General features: G+C 25.3%; 1 protein-coding gene across 1 annotated transcript; it reads left to right on the forward strand.

The window, feature by feature from the left end:
• The first annotated feature begins 720 nt into the window (after nucleotides 1-720).
• Nucleotides 721-16,630, forward strand: LOC145841918 (ubiquinone biosynthesis monooxygenase COQ6, mitochondrial-like). Its single transcript, XM_082949220.1, has 12 exons — nucleotides 721-739; nucleotides 1,827-1,905; nucleotides 4,886-5,036; nucleotides 6,911-7,104; nucleotides 7,175-7,426; nucleotides 7,662-7,812; nucleotides 12,775-12,902; nucleotides 13,654-13,732; nucleotides 14,524-14,662; nucleotides 14,909-15,009; nucleotides 15,299-15,465; nucleotides 16,119-16,630. Exons 2-12 carry the CDS (start codon nucleotides 1,885-1,887, stop codon nucleotides 16,146-16,148), a joined length of 1,413 nt encoding a protein of 470 aa, XP_082805346.1. The 5' UTR covers nucleotides 721-739; nucleotides 1,827-1,884; the 3' UTR covers nucleotides 16,149-16,630.
• The last annotated feature ends 10,726 nt before the right edge of the window (nucleotides 16,631-27,356 follow it).

Here is a 27,356-nt window from a genome sequence, read left to right on the forward strand (position 1 = left end):
ATCAAAAAACCACAAGAAAACCTTACCTGATTTATCCTCAGCTAGAGTGCACATAGTTTGGAGACCAAGCTCATATTTACAGATTACTCTCAAAAAATTAAACCTTTTAAGCTATAAATCAGGGTTTTCCAAAGTGGGCCAAGTGGCCCCTTAGGGGGCCATGACAGATAATCAGGGGGCCACGAGCAGCAAAGGGGGAAGAGGGGGGGCCATGAGCAGTAAAGGAGCCACAGGGGGGCCATAACCTGAAACTTACACTAGATATTCTTGAGTTGCAGATGAAGAGCAAAAAAAAAAAGGTCCTATGTGTATTTTATGGTAGTTTAGAAACTTACACTAAATATTATTGAGTTGCAGACGAAGAGCAAAAAAAAAAGGTCATATGTGTATTTTATGGTAGTTTATGAGTAATCTTGTTGAAGTGGGCCATTGCTTTTTCAATTTCTTTAAAGGGGGCCTTTTGAAAAAAAGTTTTGGAAACCCTGCTATAAATGGTCTTAAAATGTGGTTAAAACCTTGCTTACTAAACATTTTTTTATGACTTAATAGAAAACATTAATAAAACAAATTTAAATGTTACAATCATTTTAGATCTCATAAATTTTAAGAGAAAAGCTTATGTTGTTAAGTATTCAATCTTTTACCATAAAACCTGTTAAGTCAGTTCAATGGATTCAATTTACCCAACAGCCACCTACTGTTGTTGCAAAAAGCAATCATCTGATTGCGGAAAAATAAGGTCATGGTTTGCTGAATTACAACAAATATGGACTAGAGGCAAAATAAATATTTTTGACAGTATAAGTTAAATTATTCCAAAGCACATATTGTGTTATTCAGAACTTTTCTTTCTATATTATCTTATAAAAAAGACTTGTTTTTATATTACTTCAGCTAAATACTTTTTTTAATTATGAAAGCAATAAAATTTTATTTACATCTTTTAGGTTAAGGGCATAGGGGGGGGGTAAACACCCTTTTTTGGTTTTTGATCTTATTTTATATAGTTTTTACTAAGCTACAAGATGCTTTTTACAGATTTTAAAAATTCAAAATAATTTTTGAGATATAGCCGGTCAAAGTCGGAGCCGACAATAGGTTCCTTATGGGAGGCGCTAACTAAAACTGCAAATAACTAGAAATCACTAAAAATCTATCTCCTCCTACGTTTTTTGAGATAACTACCTCAAATTTTCAGGAAATGTTCCTTGCAGTATTTAGAAAATTCTGTCGGAAGGAATTTAAAAAAAATTATTTAAAAAAAATTTTATAATAAAAAAACAAAAAAAAAAACTGTTTTTTTTGTTTATTTTTTATATAATTTTTTTATTTTTAATTTTTTTAAAAATTCCATCCGACAGAATTTTCTAAATATATCAAGGAACACTTCCTAAAAGTTTGAGGTAGTTATCTCAAAAAACGTTGGAGAAGATAGATTTTTAGTGAAATAGTCTATTTTTGCCGTTTTAGTTTGCGCCTCCCATAAGGAACCTATTGTCGGCTCCGACTTTGACTGGCTATATCTCAAAAATTATTTTGAATTATTTAAATCTGTAAAAAGCATCTTGTAGCTTAGTAAAAACTATATAAAATAAGATAAAAAACCAAAAAAGGGTGTTTACCCCCCCTCCCCCTATGCCCTTAATACCTGGATTTTTGTTAATTATAAATAGACTTTTTTTTTTGTTCTTAGATAATTTTCATAAAGCTTTCCAGCGTATTTTTAAATAAAATATGCCTTATAAAAATAAACTATAACATAGACTATGTTACAATATAGTTTTTAAACATATTAAAAGCTTGAAATATATTTATTGAATTTTTAGGAATGTTTGTCTAATAAAAAAATTTTGTTGAAGAAAAACAAACCAACGTCTGTTAAATATGTTTCAACACTGTAATAAGGTAAGTTGATAAGGTTATTGTTATTTTTTGATAATTCTTACAATTATTCAACTAGTTATAATTTTTAATAAGTTTGTTTAATTTCAACAGAGTGTACTTTTTTATTAAATTATGAGTTTTTTATAAATTTAAAGGCATATGGGGGTTGACTTTGTTTTTTACAATTTTTTTTTTTTGTAGAGTTTTATCTGAGCTATTAGACATTTTTAATCTCTTAAAAAATCAAAGTAACTTTTGAGATTTAAGCAATCAAAGCTAGTGAGCTCTGTAGGTTTCTAAAGGAAGGCACAAAAAAAAAAACTAGTTCACTAAAAATCTGTATTGTTTTCACAGTAAGTCCATACTAGTATTTAAAATTTTTTAATGCAAGATTTTTTTTTTTATTAAAGGTTTTTTTTATAAAAAACTTTAATTTTTGTTTCTTTTGTCTTTTTTTGTTTTGAAGTTTTTTTTTTAATTCTAACGTTTTAAAGTCTAAAATACACAATATAACAAACATTTTCTAAAAGTTTAAGTAATTGCTCAGAAAATGAAATAGGATATATATATTTATAGTGACCTATTTAGTTTCCTAGAAAATTGTAAATGAAAAATTTTGATCTATAAACAGTTTGTACTTTTATCAATAATAATAATAAAAGGCTTGCTATCAGCCGGGATCGGCTATGTATGCATAATTGTGTATAAAAAAAAAAACAAGTGACAACAATAAATACAAATTAATAAGATTCATTCTGCTTCCCATTTCTTCATCTTCTTTTATTTCTTAAAGTATCCTTTTCCTTGTTCTTTTAGTCTTTTGTGTACAGTAGATCTCGATTTGGCCCGGTCATTTGCAATCAACTCTAACTCATTAGTTCTATATTCAAGCTTTTTAGGTATTGCTTGCATACGTCCTTAAAAAGTAATTTTAGACAATCTTGACTGCATTTGCAAACGACCAACTTGCCAAACAACAGAGACTTGAGGATTTTCTCAGCATCCATTCTCAAAACGTGACCAAGCTGACAAAGCTTAAATGTAAAGTATATGGCTGTAAAGCTAGTACGTCTCAACACTTTCTTGTTGGTGATCTTTTGTTGCCATGCAATTCTAAGGATACCACAAAGGCATTGTAGGAGAAAGATAGCAATTTTATTTTCCTGCACGCTAGACAACATCCATGTTTCACTACCATATAGCAGAGTACTGCATACACAGGAACAATAAGCGTTAGCCTTTGTGTGAATGCTTAACTTCTGATTATCCCAAACTCTTACAATCAAACAAGCAAAAGTGCCTGAGGTCTTACCAATGCGACTATTTATTTTTGTGTCCAATAATGCGTTTGACGCAACATTTTAGCCAAGGTATACAAAGTTTTTAAAATTTTTGATATCCTTGCCATAGATTTTTATTGATGGTAAAATATATGTTCCTTGACTTAGAACTTTAGTCTTCTTAAGACTTATAGTAAGGCCAAAAATCGAGCAATGATGGAAACTGATTCAGTAGTGTTTGCAGGTCTTTGGCAGAGTGAGTCACAAGTGCAGCATCATCAGCAAAGAGAAGATCATGTATTGTGACAATCTTTTGATTTCGCTTTGCTCTTAGACTTGCAAAATTGAAAAGTTGTCCATCTGTTCTTGTATGGAGCTTAATACCAGTTGTTGAGAAACCAAAAGCATGCTTTAATAGCAATATTTAAACAATAACCACAACACAAATTGTATGTTTAAAATAGTTGTAACCTAAATGATTGTACTAAAAAATTTTAACTATATTTACGCAAAACCATAGCAAAAGTTTTTGACACAAACAACCTTTAAAAATGTTAACTGATTTTTTAAATGTTTCATGTCGGAGTAAAGTAAATTTTTATAGTTTCAAAAACAAAGTTAATAAAGAAGCATTTTTTTTAGAATTAGGCCTTATTGTATAGATTTTTACAAAGCTGCTAATTGCTTTTTGTTGATTATTAAAATTCTAAGTAACTTTTGAGACAAAATGGATCAAAGTTGGAGAGTTTAATAGTTTTGTTGTGGACGGAGCAAACTAAAACACCATAAAAGGAGATTTCTTTAAAAATCTTTTTTCTATTACACTTTAAAAAGTATAATTTTTTAGGCTTTCCTAATCAAGTCTTTATAAACTGATAAACAAGCTCTTTTTTTTAATTTCTTATGTTTTTTAAACTGTAACAAAAGTCTTATTAATTTTTTTATCTAGTTTATTAGTTACAATTTTATAAAAACCCTAGGAGGACATATGTTTTTGGGTTTTTTTTTCTTATAATTCTGATAAGTTTATCTTATAAAAAAGAATAAAGTATAACATAAAAAATATTTTTTGAAACACAAAAATAAGATTAACTTAATCTATCTTAATAATTTTATATATTTTAATTTTAAGAAAACAAATAAAAAGATCTCAACTACTGGAGGAAAAATAATGAATGTATTCTTTCAAGAATTTATTTTACAAGCTAAGTTTAGGTCAAAGACCTTGTCAGTGCTTAAATAAATCTAAAAAGATATGTGAAAGTCATGGAAAATAGCATTTAAACAATTAAATAAAATAAAAACAAATTATAAAAATTTATTTAAAACCAAAATTTACACAACTTTTTACTTAAAAAACTAAACAAATTAAATTTTAATATAAAGATTGAGTTTAAGGTAAAGTTTAGATTTTAGTTAAGTTTTAAAATCAATATAACAACAATAATAATAATAATAATAATAAAAGCTGTATGTAGCTTTTTTTTTCTTCTAGTTAATTTTCAAAGTAAACATTGCTTAAGCAAAAATGTAGTTGATAAAGTAAGCTTAAAGTTTGCATTTTAACGTAGCTTATTTAAATTGTGACGTAACTATTGAAAATTTAAACAATCTCAATAATACTTAAACTATCTCAATAATACTTGAACTATAATACAATATCATATAATTTTAACTTGAAATTACTATACTATAAACTAATATTTATTTTTAATTTACAGGTTTTACTTAAAACACAGCATCTTAAGAAGCTTACAAAGATCAATAGAAAAGCTGTAATAAGTTGGTACTCAACAAATGTTAAAAATGAAGAATATGATATTGTTGTTTGCGGTTCTGGTATGATTGGAACTGCAATGTCTTCTGCACTTGGTTTGTCTTGTAGTAAAAATGTAGTAAGAGTAGTATATGTTTCAACTTGTTTTAATAACATTTATAGCATGGTTACAATTAAGTATAATGGTGATTAAACATTAAAAGTTTTTTTTTACGCTTTACATAAATATTTTGCCTTGATTTTTCTGTATTATTCATCAACTTAGTACGCAGTTATTCTATTTACTAGACATATTTTTATATACTAATATGCTACTGTTCTTTAAAAATGAATAGAAGCAAACATAAGTTAGATTACAGTACCAATCACTTTTTATATATTTGTTTAGAAGGTGCATTAGAAAGTTTAAAAATATTAAATTTACTTCTTTTTTAGCCGTTGATATGAAATTTTACTGTATAGATGAAGAAGATACAATTATTACATCCAAGTTATAAAAATTTCATTTAAATTTATTGTTTTCAATAAAAGTTTAATTTGATAATTAGTTTGTTTAATATAATTTTTAAAAATCCTTTTTTTATTTTTTAAGTATTAAAATATAGTAAAACCGTTTTTCTAAAATTATTTCTGTGTTTTATCACTTGTAGTTGAAAAGCTATTCTTCAATTCTTATATTAAAAAAAATCTTTTTTTTTGCTTTATAAAAATAACTATTTTTATTAGTTTGTAATTTTATTCTAAAACTCTTGCGGAACTACTTTTATCAGTTTTTAAAAACATATTGTTTCACGTTTCAAAAAACTTAAGTGTCCAAAACTGTTATATTAATAAGGAATATATAAAAATAAAAATAAAATTTAATTTATAGTTTATAACTATTTTTCTATATATGTTATAAAATAAAGTATGCTCTTTATAAAAAAGATAATAGTTACTAGAGTTTTATGAAACTGTTTTAATTTGCTTAATACTGTTTTCTTCTAATTTTTTAAAGCATATTAGTTATCAGTTATTAAAGCTGAACAAATAAACTATTTAATAAGCTTAATTACTTTGTTGTAGTGCTTAAAAATTTTCTATAAACTGTTTTTGAAACTTTTCAGGAGGATCGAACATTTTTTTTACTAAAAATAACATTGGCTCTTATATGAAAGATTTAAGTACAAACTAAAAGCCAGTTTTTATAGAAATAAAAATGTTATTAAATTTTAGATATTGTAATTTTTGTAAAAAGTTTCAGATACAAACGTATGGAGCACAAGTTTTTTGAGGTCATTTTTCTCAATAATAATAAAAAAATCACTAAAAATTTATCTTCTCCTTCATTTTTTGAGCTAAAGACCTCGAACTTTCAGGAAATGTTCCTTTTATAGTAAACACTTTCAATGTTGCGATTTAAAAAATATTATAAAATAAAAATTTTAGATAAAAAACTATATAGGTGGTCTTTTTTCAATAACTATTTTATTTATCAAAATAAAAAACAATCCTGCTTTTAATCTTTTTTAAATTCAATAATGGACTTTCTGTGAAAAATTGAAGAAGATTGGTTAAAAAATGAAAGAGAAGAATTAACGAAAGAGTCCTTTTTCATGTTTATAATTTGCGCCTTCCATTAGGAACCTATTGAGGTCACCGACTTTGATCGCTTGTATGTCAAAAATTACTTTGAATATTTTAAAGCGGTTTAAAATGTCTGATAGCACAGATAGAACTCTAAAAATTAAAATCAACTTTTAAAAAGCAAGGTAGAGCCCCTCCCTATGCCCTTTATAATTGATATTATCAATAAAACTAGGAAAAAAATAAAAATGTGTCTGGTGAAATAATAAGTAAATGAATTTTACAAAGTAAAACCAATATATTTGTAAATAAAGTAAAACAGTTACCTATTTTTATATTGATGTATGTGAAATTTTTTTTATTGTTTTTTAATATTTATTTTTACGTTACAAAAATGTTACAGGCAAGAGTAAGTACTTGGAAGGTATGAAGGTTCTGATGTTGGATTCCGGTGACAAACCAGATGTCAGTCTGCTGGAAAATCCTGGCAATTTCAAAATAAGATGCTGCGCCATATCTCCAGGAACAATTGACTACTTGTCAAGCTTGAACATTTGGCAACACGTCCCTCGAAGCCAGCGTGTTGATAAAATGCTGGTGAAGTTTTGTTATATCAATTTTTGTAATACCAAAAAATAATTTTTTATATACTTAAATTTTTTTTAAGGTTTGGGACGCTTGTTCAGAAGCATCAATTTCCTTTGATGATCACATAAAGTTTCGAAACAAAAACGGAATTTGTAGTATAACAGAGAACGACTTGCTTGTTGCTGCAGCCATGAAAAGTTTGCAAGACACAAATGTTGACACAAAGTTTAATACCAAAATCGTTGACTGTTCAATTCCTGAAAACAATGATTTACAGAAGCTTGCCCAGTTGAAGCTTAGTGATGAAAGTACTATTTCTGCTCGTCTTGTTGTCAGTAATATTTTATACAATTTTATATATTTAAAATTTGTCCTTATTTATAATTGACAAGGTTTAGATATCAAACACAAACTAAAACACTAGCAATTTTAAAATATTTATTTATTTTTCATGCATACTAATTTTCTAGTTTCATAAAACTAACTTTCTCATAAAATGTAAAAGAAGAATTTTATTTGTAAATGTAATTTTAAAACAGATTACATAACTTTATGCAAACGTTCAGATAGCAGCTGATGGTCTAAACTCGTTTTTAGCAAAGAAAGCTGAAATACCGAAGATGGGTTGGGAATACGGAGGTAGAGCCGTTGTTGCAACTCTGAAATTTTCTGAACCCTGTGATAACTATGTGTCGTGGCAGAGATTTCTACCTTCAGGTGGGTCTTGTTTGTAATGTTTTCTTATTATTATTTTGTATTAGTGTGTCGCAAACTGACTAGCCATTTAATATGTAATGTTAAATAAAACATTATAGAAAAAATTATAAATAACAGTTTAGTATTGAAACATATGGTTTTTAAAATTTATCCGTCATCTTAATAAAAATTAGTATAAGTGCAATTTTTATCTAGAATTAAATTCCTTTAGTTAGTTAATACGACTTGTAAGGCGGATTTTATTAAAATATTATTTTTTAGGTGTCAGTTTTATGTCATCTGTGGTAAATTCAAATTAAAAATGAATTAACATGATATGAAAAATCAAACTTTTATTTTTTATGCTAGATTAAAATATGTTATTAACTTTTATAATTAGAGATTATACAATAAGTCATGTACATTGTTAAATATTTGGTTGTTTTAAATGTGTAAATTAAAGTGTATAAATGTTAAATGAAATTTGAAAAAAAAAAATTGGTTAGTAACAGCTTAAAAAATAACCTTCAATTGTGACGTATGAATAAATTCAAATAAATACAAAATTTAGAGATTTAGCAAGTAAAACTAAAGTAAAGGTATGTTTATTAATAAACTGAATATAGAATGAGTAATCTGTTAATAATAAGTTGCAAATGGTAATGAGTTGTCCGAATTCGAATTGTCATGTCACCTATAAATACGTTCAAAAACCTTCCTATAATAGTACTTATGAGAAGTGTATAAAAATCTTTACAAGAAATGTCGAAAGTTTGTATAATGATTTAGTTGCTGAGTTTTAATTGTAAAAGGCTCATAAAAACTATGTTCAAAAAATAACTTATTTGTAATCGTTGGAATATATAAAACTTTATGTGGTTAAAATAGCAAAGTTAAAAGAAAACTTTAATTTACATTTAAGGGCATCCAATTTTTTTTTTTCCAGAAATTAACATTAGCATATATTTCAAAGCATATACTATAAGATAATCTTCATAGAACAGAAAAATTTCAATTAACTTATGAGATATAACAAGATACAACCGTATGGAATCAAAAACTTTCACGGCCGTTTTCTTGGAATTTTGAAAAATTTACAAAAAATCAATCTCCCACTTCATTTTTTAGTAATTTAATTCAAATTTTCAGGAAGTGTATTTTCAATATTGTAAACAACTTGTAGGAAGCAAATTACAAAAAAAAAGTCAAAATAAATTATGATCAAAAACTAAAAAAAATCTTTTTTTTGTTTATTTTTTATAAAAATTAAAAAATTGATATCCTACAAGTTGCTTAAAATTTATTAAAAATTACTCTGTAAACTTTTTTAAACAATTACTCAAAAACTGAAGAATATATTTTTAGTGAAATAGTCTATTTTGCCCTTTAAGTTTGCGCCTCACATAAAAAACCTATTCAAAGCTCTAACTTTGATCACTTATACAGACCACTTTACCTGGAAACCTTGAAAAACTTCGAATTTGACAACTTATCATATAAAAAAAAAATTGTCATCATCAACAATTTTTTACTTAAAAACATATTTAAAGTAGCTTTACAAAATCTTTTCAATGATTTTATACTTTCTAACCACAGTTTCTTACCTTAAACCTAACTTTATACTAAAAATAGACCAAAAATGTGTACTTTAAAAAACCTGGAAAAAATTTGGAAAACCTGGAAAATTTATGAAAAAACAAGTGGCAACCCTGCTTATATCTCAAAAATTACTTTGAATTTTAACAAGCGGTGAAAATTAACAAGTAGCTTATCTAATTTTGTAAAAGATAAAACTAAATTTTAAAAAAAGTATAACACTCCCCTATGCCCTTAATAAAAATACAAAAGGGTTGATCATACCAATTCAATCATCAAACCACAAGCCCTCGGTCTGATGATCGAATTGGTATAATCACCCTTTTGTTAAACTTGAGGTTTGTCTCACGGCATACGAGCTTCAGGTTTCTGCTTTGCAGACTTTCGGAGATGTTTTTGTTGATACTAAATAAAAATAAAAGCAATTATTTTTTCTACAAAAATATTACTTCTTACACACTTGACAAAATTTAAACTAGCCGTTTTTCAAACTTTAATTAAATAAAAGCTAAACATTTTTTAATATGTCTATAAATTTAAACGGTAAAAATATATTTTTACTTTGAAGTAAATACAAAAAATAAATTAACGATGGTTTAAAAATCTACCAGTTTATTGCACGTTTTCTTCAAATTAATTTCGGACAACCGTCCTTCATCAGTTTAAAACTAGTAGAACTAAACACATTCATGCAACAAAAAAATAAATAAAAGTTAAAAAATATATTATGACGTAGTAGTTCAAAACTGTGTATAAAACTAAAATTTTAAAAGCTAGACGATTTTTACAATGTAATAATATTTTTGTAAGTAAAAGTAAATCCAAATGAAATGAATATAAAAACAAACACTTTACCAATATAAACTTTAAATTAAAACTATCTTAGTAAGGAACTGTTTGATGTTAGTTATTGTTAATAAATAGTTACTGCTATCGGCGAAATATAAATAAAAATAAAAACTTTTCCCAAACAATACTTAAAGTAATTATAAAAACTTTTATTAATAACAAGCTGTATCTTACAAACTTTTTATCTTAAAGAAATAGTTTAATCCCTGAATAAAAATAACTATTTTGAAACGAAACTTAAATCTAAATAAGATAATAATACAAAAATTATATAAAGAATTAAATTAAATTGTTTCAGCAGCAAATTATTTTTTCTAATATATTGTTTTTTAAGGTAAACATTTTATCAAATAAACAAACGGTTAAAAACTATTGTGAAACAAAAAATATTCTTTGTGAAACTATCTTATTAAAAACCGATTACTGTAAAATTATTGATTTTATAAGTTTGCTATTATCTATAAAAAGGCAGTATTGTTTTATTTATGTTTATACTTGCTTGTAATAAATTAACCCATTTACTCTCTAAATAATCTAAGTTCGTATGGTTGCTTGTTGAGTCTGTAAAAGTGATTGAATATGCTTCTTCAAAGGTTTTGTTCGATGTTGGATGCTTGTTGGTGTAGTGAAGTTTGAGTGCAGCTCGATCATTTGTCTCGCTGGTGGTCATGTTCTTCCAGTTATGTCTGTGAGAGCACCATCTTTGGGAAAAAGACGTAATTGTGGGACAGACAATTACATCTTTTTCCCAAAGATGGTGCTCTCACAGACATAACTGGAAGAACATGACCACCAGCGAGACAAATGATCGAGCTGCACTCAAACTTTATGTTTGGGGACAGACAATTACGTCTTTTTCCCAAAGATGGTGCTCTCACAGACATAACTGGAAGAACATGACCACCAGCGAGACAAATGATCGAGCTGCACTCAAACTTTATGTTTGGGGACAGACAATTACGTCTTTTTCCCAAAGATGGTGCTCTCACAGACATAACTGGAAGAACATGACCACCAGCGAGACAAATGATCGAGCTGCACTCAAACTTCACTACACCAACAAGCATCCAACATCGAACAAAACCTTTGAAGAAGCATATTCAATCACTTTTACAGACTCAACAAGCAACCATACGAACTTAGATTATTTAGAGAGTAAATGGGTTAATTTATTACAAGCAAGTATAAACATAAATAAAACAATACTGCCTTTTTATAGATAATAGCAAACTTATAAAATCAATAGTTTTACAGTAATCGGTTTTTAATAAGATAGTTTCACAAAGAATATTTTTTGTTTCACAATAGTTTTTAACCGTTTGTTTATTTGATAAAATGTTTACCTTAAAAAACAATATATTAGAAAAAATAATTTGCTGCTGAAACAATTTAATTTAATTCTTTATATAATTTTTGTATTATTATCTTATTTAGATTTAAGTTTCGTTTCAAAATAGTTATTTTTATTCAGGGATTAAACTATTTCTTTAAGATAAAAAGTTTGTAAGATACAGCTTGTTATTAATAAAAGTTTTTATAATTACTTTAAGTATTGTTTGGGAAAAGTTTTTATTTTTATTTATATTTCGCCGATAGCAGTAACTATTTATTAACAATAACTAACATCAAACAGTTCCTTACTAAGATAGTTTTAATTTAAAGTTTATATTGGTAAAGTGTTTGTTTTTATATTCATTTCATTTGGATTTACTTTTACTTACAAAAATATTATTACATTGTAAAAATCGTCTAGCTTTTAAAATTTTAGTTTTATACACAGTTTTGAACTACTACGTCATAATATATTTTTTAACTTTTATTTATTTTTTTGTTGCATGAATGTGTTTAGTTCTACTAGTTTTAAACTGATGAAGGACGGTTGTCCGAAATTAATTTGAAGAAAACGTGCAATAAACTGGTAGATTTTTAAACCATCGTTAATTTATTTTTTGTATTTACTGATGCAGGGGAAAAAAATCACTAGTAAAAACAATTGACTTGTGTCCTGGACCGATTTGCGAATTATTTATAAATCTTTACTTTGAAGTAAGAATATCAGCATTATATAACTAACAGCTAAGAGTTAATAAAGTTTATAATACTAGAAGTATAACAACAGCTCACAAAGCTTTACGTAAATTAAACTATTAGGTAACTACTGGAAACTTATCATAATAATTCAAAAAAACTAAAAATAGTTATGTTTAATTTAGTTTGTATTTAGTTAGAGTGTCTTTTATAAAACATCATTTAAATTAGGACAAAAGTATAAGTTTTAATTAAAGAGCAAACAAAATGTCCATTTATAGAGCTTCATAAAATATTTTTTCTTCTTACTAAAAATGTTACTTAAAGGTATTGACACTTATAAATGTTGTGGCAGCTACTCTAAAAGATTGATTTTTGATCTATGAGTTTCTCTTGTCTTTTTTTTTTCTATTTGTTAAATAAGTATTTAAGAACGTTTTTAACATTAATATGCTTGAACTTTAAAAGTACTTAATTGTAGTTTTTTAGCTAATATTATCTGTATAATAGGACCAATAGCGATGCTACCTCTTGATGAGCAACATAGCAGTCTTGTTTGGGCCACTTCTATTGAAGAAGCAAAACACTTGTGCTCTTTACCACAAGATGAGCTCTCAATGAAAATTAACGATGCTTTTGTTAGTTTTTACGTTTATCAATGTTTTTTTTTAAGTTTTAAGCTATAAAAGTTAGTATTAAAATTCATCACATTTAAAACTAAGTGTTTATAAAGTTTTCTTATTTCTTTAAAAAAACTAATGCAGTAGAAGCTAGATCAAGCATTTTTGTTTATTTTAACAAACTGTTTGTTTTGCTTTTGAGTAATCTGTTGCAGGGTTGCCAAAAAAAAAATTGAAACCTGGAATTTGAAAATTTTTGAAAAAAAAAACCTGGAGTTTTTAACAACTTATAATAATAAGTAGTAAAATTTCGATTTGACTCAAAAAATCTATCATATAGATATTTTTGTCATCATCAAAAATTAAATTTATTAATAAACATATTTAGATTAGCTTTAGAGTATCTTTTCAATGTTTTTAAACTATTTAACACAGTTTCTTTCCTTAACTTAACTTTAAAATAAAAATAGACTGAAAAATAGGTACTTTTAAAAACATGGAGAAAATTTGCCAAAAACATTTGGCAACCCTGTGTTGCCTATTTTATGTTTATTTTATATTATATCTTTTCAATAATTTTGTCAAAGAATTTTTGCAGTAAATTTGGCTGGTTCCTTATCCTGACAAACTCTTGTTTATAAAGCATACTTATAGAATTTATTTAAAAATAATAATTATAAGTGCAGTAATAAATCGATCTTTTTTACGGATAGTTCAACAGTTGACACTAAATATAATATTATTTCCATGTTTTTTTAATTTTCAACAGTGGAAAACATATGAACAAAACGAACTTGTGTCTCAAGTTAATGAAAAAATTCAACAAGCTATATCTACGGTCACAAAAGGTAATTACTGTTTACTTTTAATAAATGAATAAGTATTTTCTGCAATAACTAAACCTCCAGAAAATATAAGAATTAATTTTTTAATTTTATATTATTTGAATTTTTTTAGTAAAAAAATATTGTTCTTTTATTTAAGTATAATATTGCCAATTTATAACTTATATAAAAGTTTAAATTAATTTTATGGTTGTTAATTTGTCATCAACAAGAGTTCACAAGTTTTGTCTTATTTATTTTGGAACAACAACTCTCCAAAATAACTAATTGTCATTATAATTTAGGTGATCTTAAAATTGATTAAATTTAATATAATTTTTATAGTTTTTAAAACATAAATAAAATATTTTCAAGATTTTAAAATAGCTCAACAAAGAAGTACTAACAGAATTGGAAGCATCTCTTTTTAAAACTTCTTTTTACTGTTTTTACATAAACTTTTTTAATCACTGATCATAAGGTTTTTGTTTTTTTATTAAAAACAAACTTTTTTTTAAGCTTTGATTTTAATTTCTTTTTACAATATTCTTTAACATTTATAAAACCTTTTTAATTAAAATATTGTACAACATTAATCTTTTGATATTATTTTGGAAAAATTGTATCTTAAAAGTTCTTTAAAAAACCCAGTATTATAAATATTTTTTTAAATAAGTAGAAACACTCTTTTGATGATTTTCAAAAGTATTTTTTCAAAGTTTTTATGTATTAGTATTTTTTTTAATCCCTTTAACATACGTTTGTTAATTTATTCTTATTTACTTTTATATTCATGTTGACGAAACAAAAAATAGATTCCGAAGCAAAAGTTCAGCAATTCCCACCATCTGTTGAGAGTGTCCTCGGTCCGGCGTTGAGTTTTCCACTTGGACTTTCGCATTCATTGTGGTACGTGAGAAACAGAATCGCCTTTATTGGAGACACGGTTCACAGGTATACTAAAATTACAGTTTTGTAATGTTCTGTTCATTATTATATAATTTCATTTATACTTTTGTGTTATTCTTCAGGACCTAACAATTATTTGTGTCAAATATCTGTATTTGAACTGATTTTCTTTTTTACTTTATTGGGGCATAAATCACTAGCTATGTCGTATTTTACATAATTCTATGATATACATTTTTAAAGGTCACCATTATGTTTTTACTTTAACGTTTTATCTTTTTTTCATTTTAGGATGCATCCATTAGCCGGGCAAGGCGCAAACAGCGGTTACAGAGATGTTCAAAATTTGATGAAGTGCATTGAAAATAGTGTTTATCAAGGAAAAGATATTGGTAACTTGTTTGTATAAGTATTTTAGCATTTCTAAAATAATTACATATTGTAGTTAATATTAAAAACTTACTATTTTGTTAACGTTTTAAAGAAGAATGCACGAAAAAGTAGACAGTTAAATAAACAATTTATTTAAACTAAAAAAATCTAATTTCTTAAATTAATTTCTGGTCCGTAGATTAAGTCTTAATTTTATTATATAGGTATAAAAAAAATCATTTATTTGAAATAAATATATAGAATTGAGAAACGTTTCTCTTATAATTTTTCAACAAATGCATAATGTAGGTTCAATATCGAGTTTGAAGCAGTATGAGAGCGACGGTCAGTTCACAAACGTTCCCTTCCTGATGGTGACTGACGCCCTGCACCGATTGTACTCCACCGATGCCTGGCCCGTCGTGCTTGCAAGGTCTTCCGGTCTTCAAATTACCAACGCACTGCCTAAATTAAAAGTAAGTAGAAAATGTATTGTTACTCATAATAAATATAAATTAAATAGTTTAAATTACATAGCAATTAATTTGATCGAAAGACATCCACACACAAAACAGAGTATAAAGCTAGATACTAAATGATTCTTTTAGATACATTTTATACTTCTTATAAAAATTTAGTATCCTTTAATTAGGAAGAAAAATATATTTTTCACGAAAAACTGCTTTAATTTATATTTTACTAATTCAGTAGTGATAGCTGTATGATATTTTATTATCAATTTTTGTTCACAACACAGATTAATACAATTTTGATATTTCATGTATTTTATAATATGTAATGTTTTTCAAGATGTATTTTGATTTTAAAGTCAATTAAAATAAATGTTTGAGTTTTATCAAAATAAAATTAACAGTTACTCGTTAAGATTACAGTTTTTAATAGTACAAATACTTTTTATCTATCTCTAAATCCTTTATAAAAATAACTAAAAGTTCTTTTGATATAAGCAAAGTAGAACTGTAATGTCTAATTTAACTCTCTTAAACTTCTGCAGTTTTTATTCAAAAATTTTAGTTCCAGTTCTAGTTTAAACCAATGCTACAGATTTATAAACAACAGTGTTTTTAATTTCAAAAGGTTTTCATTTATTCAAAATATTTTTAAACAGGAGCTGCTAATGAAGAAAGCTATGAGCTAATAACAACAACAACGAATACAAAAAATTTAAAATATGTGTTAAGTTTCGTGTCGTGAAAGGTCTTGTAGACAATAATCAGTTTATGTTTTATAAAAGGTTTACTTTGTTAGAATCAAAATAAACTAATATTTTATACAAAGAAATTTACAATTGATTTTTAAACATCTATCCTTTTAGTTGATATTTTTTATAATTTATTTTTTAATTTCCTATAGCTAGAAATTTCTACACACGATATTTATTATAACTTTGTAGCTATGTAATGTTTTACCAATAGAAAATTTAGTTTATTTACACTGCCGATTACCAGCAGTTAAGTCTTTGAAAAATGTTAAATATAACGACTGCATTTACAAAAGTTAAAATAAATTATAAGTTAAGTATTTTAAGTTTTTGTTTTACCACAAATTTAATTTAATTAAGCAAACTAAGTTTTGTTCGATTTTTCTGTTTATATGTCACTATAAACTACTGTGAATGTATATGTAGGAGTTTTTGTTTTATTTATATTGATTTTATTTAAAAAAGTTTATAACCTTAGTATTATTTCTTAGAACAAAAAATGATAGTTTGTATAAACTTGGGATATGAATAATCTTAAAAAATAAATTTGACTCGTATTACATCATCTTAAACAAAATAAGAAATAGCATGAAATTTTTGTACGTTTACTACAAAAAGTTAAAAATAAATTTTCATACAAACTAACTAGAAATCAATTACGTTTTTGATTAGAGTTTTTGAATAAAATACCCTATCAAGAATATTAACTATTTACTTTGTTTATTATATTGAGATATATTACAAAAAATAATTATCAGGATAATTAATAAATAACAAAAACACTTAAGTAAACACATCAGGAGCTTGTATAGACTTTTTTCAGTAGGGTTGCACAATTTTGTTCAACAAGAGAGAATTTTGTGTAGAAGCTTTTAACAGTACATACACTTTATAAAAATACATAACTTTATACTACATAACTATCTAAATTCTCTCAGGAACATAAAACGTTTAAACATGAAAATAATAGTAAAACAGAATTCAAAATCTTAACATACATTTCAGTTCTTTAATTTTTAGTAAAAAAAATTAAATATAAACCTAAGTCTTGTTTTTATTGACAATGTGGAAGTTTTGCCTTACATTGTAAAGTTAACAAAAAAATTCGTCACTGACTTACATTAAAAATAGAAAAGTATATTCAACGATATATAAATAAATTACCTAGTCAAACACTTCAAATTATAATAGTTTAAATAGAAATTGTTTTATTGAAAACTAACTATAGTAACTTGCCACTTACGAACTGCCGATCGGGTATGGAGTTTTTAGCCAAAAAACACCAATTTCAAAAATGTTTATAAAACTTTGAAATTTAAAAACAAACCAAAAAGTATCATATTTTAAATAAATAATGCTGTATTAAATTAAAACGAAAACTGAAGGAACTAGAAAAGAAAGGAACTTACAAGTTGTATATCAAACCCAACATTAACAAAAAATGTTACAGTTTATTTATTTAAGGAGAAGAAAGAACAGTAAAGTTTAAGTTTGCATGATCATAACACAAAAATATTTTTGAAAAGTTATACAAAAATTAGGTAACCAAAAATAATTAAGAGAGCAACTAACACTTACATACCCCATGACTAAAACATAAATGTAATAACTTATAAAAATATACATTTTAATTAAGGTAAACGAAAATAATTAACAACGCAATTAGAATTTACATACTCAATAATTTTAACATAAACGTAATGCGCAATATCCACGAAAGTAAAGATCATTGATATTTGTTAAGAACTAGATGCTCATAAAAAAATGTCTGTTAATGTAGCTTGTGGCTTTTAACTTTGGTGGCGTTTAAAAATTTTTTTTTAGACTTAATTTACGTATAAAAGACTAAAGTTTCTTATATACGCGCCTTTTCATTGCGTTCAAAGTGCGTACCTAAGTGGCAGGTTACTTTAATTGCAGACGTGAATAATTTTTTTCAGTTAAATATATTGTAGAACAATGTTTTTCTAATGTTGTAACAATGAAAAAAAAGTGATTTCGTAAAAGTTTCTTAAGTTAAAAATATAACCCTTCGACTTGTAAAGTTATTTAAAAATAGTTATTTTAAAGACTTTTGATTGGCTATTTTGAATGAAAAGTTTCATTTTAATATTGTCCAACTTTTGTAGTTTTAAATTTTTCATGTAGTTTTTACAAAAAAAAATTTTAAAACTACATAATTTTCAACGTAGTTCTTTAAAAAATATGAACTAGTTTTAATATTTTATTAAAAATATGTTGCAAAAACTAAATACGTTTATGGACCTTTTTTTGGTTTTCTTAGTTTTCGCAACATATTTTTAAGAAAAATATAAAATAAGTACTTATTTTTAATTCTTAAGTGTTTAACAAAACTATTTTTACTACATAGTTAATTTCGATTTTCTTAAGTTTTATTTTAGAATAAGCAAGAAGACTGTAATTAAGAACAAAAACTTTTAAAAAAAAGGCGTATATCTGAAAAACTATTAAGTTTATATAAAAACAAAGAAAATCATTAATCAAGTTAATTCACTAAAAAATATTATAAAAAAATAGTAAAAATATAAATTTATTTTTCGATATACGTTGGAGAACAAAAAAAATCCAAAGTGTTTTACTTTTTCTATGGGCTGTAGCACCGACCAAATAAACACAAACTGAAAAAAAAACCTGATTTTTTTAGCAATTTCATTAAGCTAACAAATTTCGTGAAAAATATTCTTTTAAAACAAAGAAATTGCTGTGTTTTAAAACTTGCAAGTTTTAGAGAAACGACTCAATTTTCATCTTATTTTAGAACTATTTTCGTATTTTTTTTTTAATTTTACTTAAATTTGTTTAAATTTTAAAGAAGATGATTTAATGCTTTAAATAAATAAGCATGAATTTTATTGAGTATATTAACTTATACAGTAACCTCTCGCTTATTTACGCACATTGTGTCCACATAAAAAGTGCGTAAAGATATGAGAGATCGTAAAGATACGAGAGGTACCAAATGTACTTACTATAAAAGATGATTTTTGATATTGCTTCTAGTTAAAAGCAAACTGGGCACTTTCCCATTTTTAACAATTTGTTTACTTTATTTATGAATATGAAAATAAAAGATAAAACTGTACATATATTATAATATAAAATAATGATAATTGTATAAATTTTAATAATTTTAATAATAAGTAAATTTTATCTTTATCTTTAATTGTATGTGACTTATTTGGTACTTAACATTAATATTCTATTCTACTTAGCAATTTCAAATTGTTATTAAGCATTTGTTTACAATTAAGAAATGGTGTGGTGTCTATATTAAAATTTATTTCTATAGCATTGTACAAAAATATGCATTTGGTGCTTTAATCTGATATGCTCAGGTATAACTAAATGTTTATCAATTAGTCAACGAACATAAGTTTACAAACTCTAAATATATAGAGAGGTGAGTTAGCATTTAAAAACATATTTTAAATTAAAAATATACAATAAACCAAATTTGTGCAAAAAAAAAATAGTTTTTGAATTTTTTAGAATTCTAAAATGCGTAACTAAACGAGAGTGCGTAACGTCATGAGTGCGTGAAGATGCGAGAGGTTACTGTATTGACAGTTAATATTTAAAAAAAAAAGAACTGGAAATTCAAGAAAACGTACAAAAAGTGAAATTACTTAAGAAATTTCCTTTGTAAAACTTTTTTTAAATCGTCTTAATTTGAGCACAATGTGTCTTTGTGATAATTGCTGCATGTGGAAAATATCAAACTAAAACCTCTAAGGTCGATTTTTTTTGGTCCCATACAAGTTGCATAAGGCAGTTTTCAGAAAATCGAATTCCGCCAAAGTAAAAGGTTTTACAAATCATCCATAAATTTTCAAAGGGTATTTCTGTGTAGTTGTCAAGTGTTAAAAAAAACCAGCTAAAAACTCGAATTTTACCGTATATATAAGCACCCTAATATACTAACATGTACTATAAAAAAGCGTAGTTTACAAAGTAGCTGAAATAGCTAAAATGTTATAATTGTTTTTGAAAAACAAGCATAAAGCAAAATAGCTAAGAATCATGTCAATGAAACTATACAATTAAATGGTTAAGAATTGTTATAAATATTGTACAGCTTAAATTTAGAGAAATAGCTTTAGAAAAATGCCTGAAATTTTTAGAAGGTAATTGCTTCAAAAGTAACTTTCGTTTCTTTTATACAAAAAACATCAAAATTAAAGGTGTTCTTTAATTAAACAGGTCTTAAATAGATAAAAAACGTTTATGGTTTGAATATAAAAATTGAAATTTCTTCTAAAGCTTTAAACTAAAAAACACTTATTTTATTACAAATATGCAATGTATACATCGAGTAAAATCTTAAATAGTTTGAATTATTAGTTTTAGATATAATTTAAAATTTTTTTACTAAACTTAAAAATCAAAGCAATAGTTTTACTTCGTTTTAAGATATGTTTTTAAACAATCTTTCCATAGTAATTTACTTTCTTACCCTGATAAATATTTTTACAGATTGACTAAATTGGTCTTTTTTAAAAATTGGTAGGAGTTCAGCAAAAGTATGTTCCAATAGTTTCATTCAGTCACAAGAAAGAAAAACACTCATACTGAACCTTAAGTTATTGGATTATACATTAAAGTCCAAGATTGTAATTGAGATCAACTAACATATACATTTATAAAACCAAATTTTATAATAAAATCAATGGATAACAAATTTAAAGCCTGTTTACAGTTTATAATGTTTGAAGAAAATGAAATTGATCAATGGTCATTATATTTTCAGACTGGTCTCATTGCTAAAATGAACATATATTTACAATATTTGTTGATTTAATTTGAATGAATTGTATTTTTTATTTCTTAGTTGCTTAGTTGTTCATTAAAGAAAACACTAACTGAAAAGTGTGATTCTGTAGTTTTTATGGACAATATTTTTGCTATAAGCTTGAAAAAGTGAATAATGTTTAAAAAATAGTTAAACTGTATTTTAGTATATTTTTTCAATGTGTTAAATGTATAATGTTGTTTATGCACATGATTAACTTTCAAAAATGTGTTATGCCCGTCTCAATGACCAGCAGTAATTATTTACACTAGTTCTATTAACTTCAGTTGTTCAGAGTTAAGTTGAAAAGTTAAAAAATATGCATGCTTACTGAATTGCTACCATTTCACAAAAGTAAGTTAAAATTAACAATTAATTCTACTTGAAAAAATGTTAGTTGTCTTTTTGTAAATTTCAAGGGTTGTAATAAAACTTAGAGTCCTTGAAAAACATGAATTTTAAGAAATTTTGAAAAAGGTTTAAAACTTAAAAAATCACTATGAAACCTGGAATTTTAAACAATTTTTTAAATGAAAGTTTAGTATATTAACTACAAAAAAATTTTTCATAAAAAATAAAAATTTTTGACATCATTAATTTTTTAAGTACTAGAGAAATAACAAGGGTATCATCACAATATTTTTATACTTTTTAAGACAGTTTTAGCCATAAATTTAACTTTATACCAAAAATTAACAAGAAAAATTGTACTTTAAAAAACCTGAAAAAGCCTTTCAAAAAATATTTGGCAACCCCATAAACCAACATTTCTTGATTTTTTAATAAGGCTCTGATTGAAGAAATAAAAAGTATTGCTAATGTCTCCCCCAAATAAGATTTCTCAAAAAATTATCTATAAATATGTCTAGGAAAGGGTTGCCACACACTCAAGGAATTCAGAGAAACTCAGGAATTTTTTTTTTTTAATTCAGAGAAACTCAAGGCAGTTTTGGTTTTTTCTAAAAATTTCAGGAAATTTTAAAGATTTTTTAAAAAATCTCAGGGAAAATTTTTCCAAGACCTAGAATGAGATTTAGTTAACCCATCCTCAATATTTTGTTCAAAAAAATAATTTATTTGTTTGTGCTTAACAAAAATTTTTTTAGCCTTGCGGCTAAATCTTCAATATTCTTAAAACTATCATTGTAATTTTTTAATAAAAAATTACATTTTTACTGATATGTAAAAAACTCAGGGAAGTTAAAGGTTACTAAGGTAAGTTTCTGGTCATTCAGGATAGATTTTTTGACTCAAAAAGTGGCGACCCTGTTAGGACCTTTACTTATAATTGTTGTAAATTTCAAAACTACCCTTAAATAAACCTAAGACTGCCTTTTTTACTCTCCATCTTAAAATAAACAAAAGCTAGTATAAGTTTTAAAATTACCCTTTAATAAATATAATTAAGACATATTTTACTCTTTTTAACCAACTACAGAATATCTGGTATAACTTTTAAAACTTCCCTTAAACATGCCTGAGATCTTTTTTTTCTCATGATTATCAATGCCAGAATATCTACTAGCAGGGTTGCCAAAACACCTACAAATCTGGAATTTGACAATTTAGGCTAAAAACTTAAGAAACTTGAGAAAAAGCACCTGAAATTTTAAACAATTTTTACATGACAAATAGAAAAATTTCAATTTGACACAAAAAATATATCATGTAGATAATTTTTTTAGTCATCCTCAAAAGTTCTTTAAAATAAAAAACACATTTAAAGTAGCTTTACAGTAACTTTTCTATTTTTTAACACTATTTGACACAGTTTTTTTACCTTAAACTTAACTTAAAACTAAAACTGGACCAAAAAATGTATACTTTTAAAAGCCTGCAGGAAATTTTAAAAACATGGAGAAAATTTTCCAAAACAACTGGCAACCCTGTATAAGTTTAAAGTTATGGGGCCTTAACTAGTCATGGCTCCCTCTCTGAGCTTATGGCTTCAAAAGGGAAAAATTGTATAAATTATTTCATAAACCAAAATTGTCACACTCTTAGGCTACTTACAGGGTTATCAAACATTCAGGCTTGTTAGTCTTAGTATAAAACTTGGGCTAGTTTAGATTTTTTCAAAAACCTCAGGATATTATTTTTTACTTGTAGTCTGTTTTTCTGAAAATTCAGGTTTTATCAAGTCTTATTGTTATTATTTGTATATTTACAGGGTTGCCACTTTACCTGGAAACCTTGAAAAACCTGGAATTTGACAATTTAGGCAAAAATAATCTGGAAAAACCTGGAATTTAAGAAATTTTGAAAAAAACCTAGAATTTTTATTAATTTTAACATTTTCAGTAGTTTAATTTCAATTTGACACAAAAAATCTATCATATAATTAAGGTTTTTTGTCGTCATCAAAAATTGTTTTTATTAAAAACGCAATTAAAGTAACTTTACAGTATCTTTTTGATATTTTTATACTATTTAGCACAGTTTCTTATACAAAAATTGATTTAAAACTAAAAATAGACTCAAAAATGTGTACTTTCAAAAACCTGGAAGAAATTTCAAAAACCCGGAAAAACTTTGGAAAAAACAAGTGGCAACCCTGTATTTAGGTATATGAAGTTAATTAAAAAAAAAAGTTAAGTTAGAGGTTCATTAAAACAAATTCTCCTCAAATAATAAGACCAATTTAGGCTAGCTTGTTTTAAATCAGCTGGTATTGTCTCAAAGAGTGGCAGCCCTGATTCAGAATAGCTAATTTTAAATATTCAAAAAATTCAGGGCTGTGTCTATGACTTGAAATTTTTTCTTAAAAAATCTCTTTGTATCAATTTTGAAATTATTTTGGCTCTTTAAAGTGTTTAAGCTTGACTTAAGGCATGGGGTTGAGGTTTTTTTTACAAAATTTCACGTTAGCTCTTACTTAACTAGTATATAAACTATCAGTCAACTTTAATATTTATTTCATATCAATTGAAATGTTCTTTGCATTATAAGGGAGAATCCTATTGCAACAATTTATATAAAATAAAAGATGTATGACCAAACAGAGATTTTTTTTTGAACAGTTGCTTTCTATGGTTTATAAAAAAATGATCTCAAGTAAAAAAAGTAAATTCTAACATTAAGATTGTTTATTATACTCGATTAAGTTGGAGTTAAATTATACTCTAAAAGTTTGAGAAAGATCGCTTTAAAACTGTAGCAGAAAACAGATTTTAAACATATAACAGTCTTTTTTGGCTGTAAAACTTGGTCCTTCTGTATAAGGATTCTATTGAATTCTCCAACTTTGTCCCCTCATATCTCAAAAACTAGTTTTTATTATAAAAAAGGGTAAAAAGTAACTGTGATCTTAGTTTATGAACTTAAAAATTAGATAATCATCTAAAATAAGTAACTTTCCCCCCTTAATAGTTTTTTCTGGTTTTTGAATCATACTAGTTTTTTGTTATTCATACTTTACATTAAATTTAGAAAAATTGTTGTCAAAAAAAACTTTCACTTGTTTAAAATAATTCAATTAAGATCATCAGTTGAATAATAAAATCTGTAAAAAAAAGTTTAATATAAAAATGCAATAAAATTTTTGTGCTATCATATTTTGCAGTAATTTTTAAAATGAACTCTGGCTTACTCTGCATAGTTTAATATACTCGGGCTAGTTTTGTTCTTTCAGGATGACTTTTTTTGCTTTAAAGAGTGGCAACCCTGATAAACTCTTATTCAAACCTTACACAATTTATTAAGAAATACAGAATTGTTTTAGCCAGAAAAGGTTAACTACAAATCTAACAATTATTTTTTGTGTACAAAAAGTCTCCAAGTTACTTCTGTTTTGTCTTTTTATTTTCATTAAAATATTTTGTACTAATAGTCAGCAGCACAACCCAAAGCAAATGTGCAATTTAGAATATGAAAATGAATTAAACAATAAATCACAATAATTAGTCCTCTGTTCAAATGCTCTTTTTTATAAAACAAAAATACTTGGCCTAACCTTTTTTTAGGGAAACTTTAATTTGCTCTTCAACATTGTTTTTTTTTACAAATGTACTAAAATATGTTTATTTCCACTCTGGTAAATAATAAAACTATTATTATTTACTTACTTTTTTTGTATGTTCTTATAAAAAGTAAAGCCTAAAATAGTAGTTTATTAACTTATTTTAATCCTATCATAATGTAACTTGCATTATTTCAAATGGAAGCAGAACTTTGTTTTTGAAGATTTTAATTAATATAAGCATGGTTGCCGCACTCAAGACAGTTTGAATTTTTTTGAATGACTAAGTTATTTTGAATTTTTTTTAAATCAGGATGACTAAGGCCAGTTTAAACTTTATAAAAACTCAATATAGTTATAAGATTTTCAGATATCTCATTCCTGTTTTTTAAAGGTTTGAATGAGATTTAGTTGTTTCATTTTCAATATTTTGATAACCTACAGCTAATTTTGCTTAAAAACTTCATTTTATTGATATTGAAAAGTAAAAATATTTTTTCAAATATTTTGAAAAACTTAGGATGACTAGGGACATTTTTGGTCATTCAAGATAGTTTTTTATCTGAAAAAATGAAAACCTTGTTAAAAGGAGAAAAAAAAAGTTGCTCTAAAGTAGTTTTTTCTTTTAAAAAAACTTAATGTTGCTAAAAAATCCTGGATAAATTTAAAAGGGGTTCTCACAGGAAACTATTGGAAATTGTAATTTGTGATAAAGTATATTATTACTAAGCATATGGTTTAAAAAAAGAAAGAAGTTACAGCTTTTAAAAACTTCCTTAAACAAGTTGTTACATAGGGTTTATACTTAAACACTGACTTATTTCAAGTATTCAGTAAGAACCGGTTTTAATTACAGTCAGTAACCCTTATAAATATAATAAAAAATACTTGACCCAAATCAAAAAGCAAATTTTTATAGTCATTTAACATAAAAGAAAAAAGATTTTACAATATGTATTAAAGATGTTGAATAATAAAATAATTCAAGTATTATATAGTTCTCTATGTCTAAGTTGAAAATTGAAAAATGATAACATCCTTGTTAATTAATTTCTGCATTTTATATAAATCTTTTCTTTAACTAGCTTAAAGGTTTTTAGTTTTTAGATTCTTTAATGCAATTAAACTAACAGAGCTAGTTTAATTATTACACTAACAAATTAAATCACACTGACAATAAGTTACAAGTAAGAAACTTAGTACATTATAATAGTGAACATAATGAAATTAGCCTATAATACCATCTTAAAATTACTAAATTATTAAAGATAAACCTGTTATATAAAAAACTTGTTGTAAACGTATTTGTTATGTGTTGCTTTTTAAAAATGTTACAAAAAGAACTGTTATAAATTTAAAAGCTTATCAAAACAGGTTTCTCAGAGGAAACTATTGAGAATTGTAATTTTATTTAAATTTGTAATTATGTGATGAAGTATATTATTACAAATTATTTATTTGTTTAACAATAAATAACAGCTTTGTTTTTTACTGTAAATAGTTGTTTTAAAAATCAAAAGTTATTATAGTAAAGATTAGTATGTTACTGTGGTTCGTTATTGTATCAATAAAGTAGTTTTTTAGCATATAAATAAAATTTTATTCTTTATCATTTGTACAATAATATATTAAATCTAAATGTTATTCGATAAGTAGTTTTTATAAGGAACTTTTTATGAAAAGAAATGATTTTAGTTTATATACATGATTTTACATTTTAAATAATTTTTTTATCCCCTTTAAGTTTCATATTAAGAAATGGGTGACAAATTATGAAACAAAAGTGTCGTTTCATGTTAAAGTGACGCTCAGTGCATTTCTGACACCTACCCATAATATTATGTCTCTGAATAAATCCTGATATTTATTTTAAAAGTGATAAATTTATTATCTAGATGGAGTTATATTTTTATGATTTTGATTCTGCTTTTGTTTTCCTTGAATCGAATACAATTTTAGGCTTCTTTTATCCAATAAGTGTTTTGTATACTATATTAATGTTTACAGTCTATGCTCTATGTTCTAATAAAAAAAAAAAATCGACTGTTTAACTCTCCAAAGAATTGCTATGTAAGTAACAGCTAAGATATTTTAGAAGTTTTTAGTTTATGCAAACAAATTATTATATATTTAATGACCTTTTTAAAGTACAATTTCTAATATAAATACAAAATTACTTCTTATTACTCTTAATAGTGTGTATTGTCTTAGATTTTTGTAAATAAGTAAATCACTTGCACAGTAAACCAGAATAATGTGTGATCTTGATTTATGAACTAATTATTTTGTACTGCATTACCTAAAAGCACTTAATTTATAATAATGTATTAAAAAAGATTGGCTTCAAAACAAAGTTTTATGTTTTTAAGTTTAGGAA

Source organism: Thalia democratica, chromosome 8 (genome assembly GCF_965202585.1).
Source record: "Thalia democratica chromosome 8, ktThaDemo2.hap1.1, whole genome shotgun sequence".
Classification (NCBI taxonomy): Eukaryota; Metazoa; Chordata; class Thaliacea; order Salpida; family Salpidae; genus Thalia; species Thalia democratica.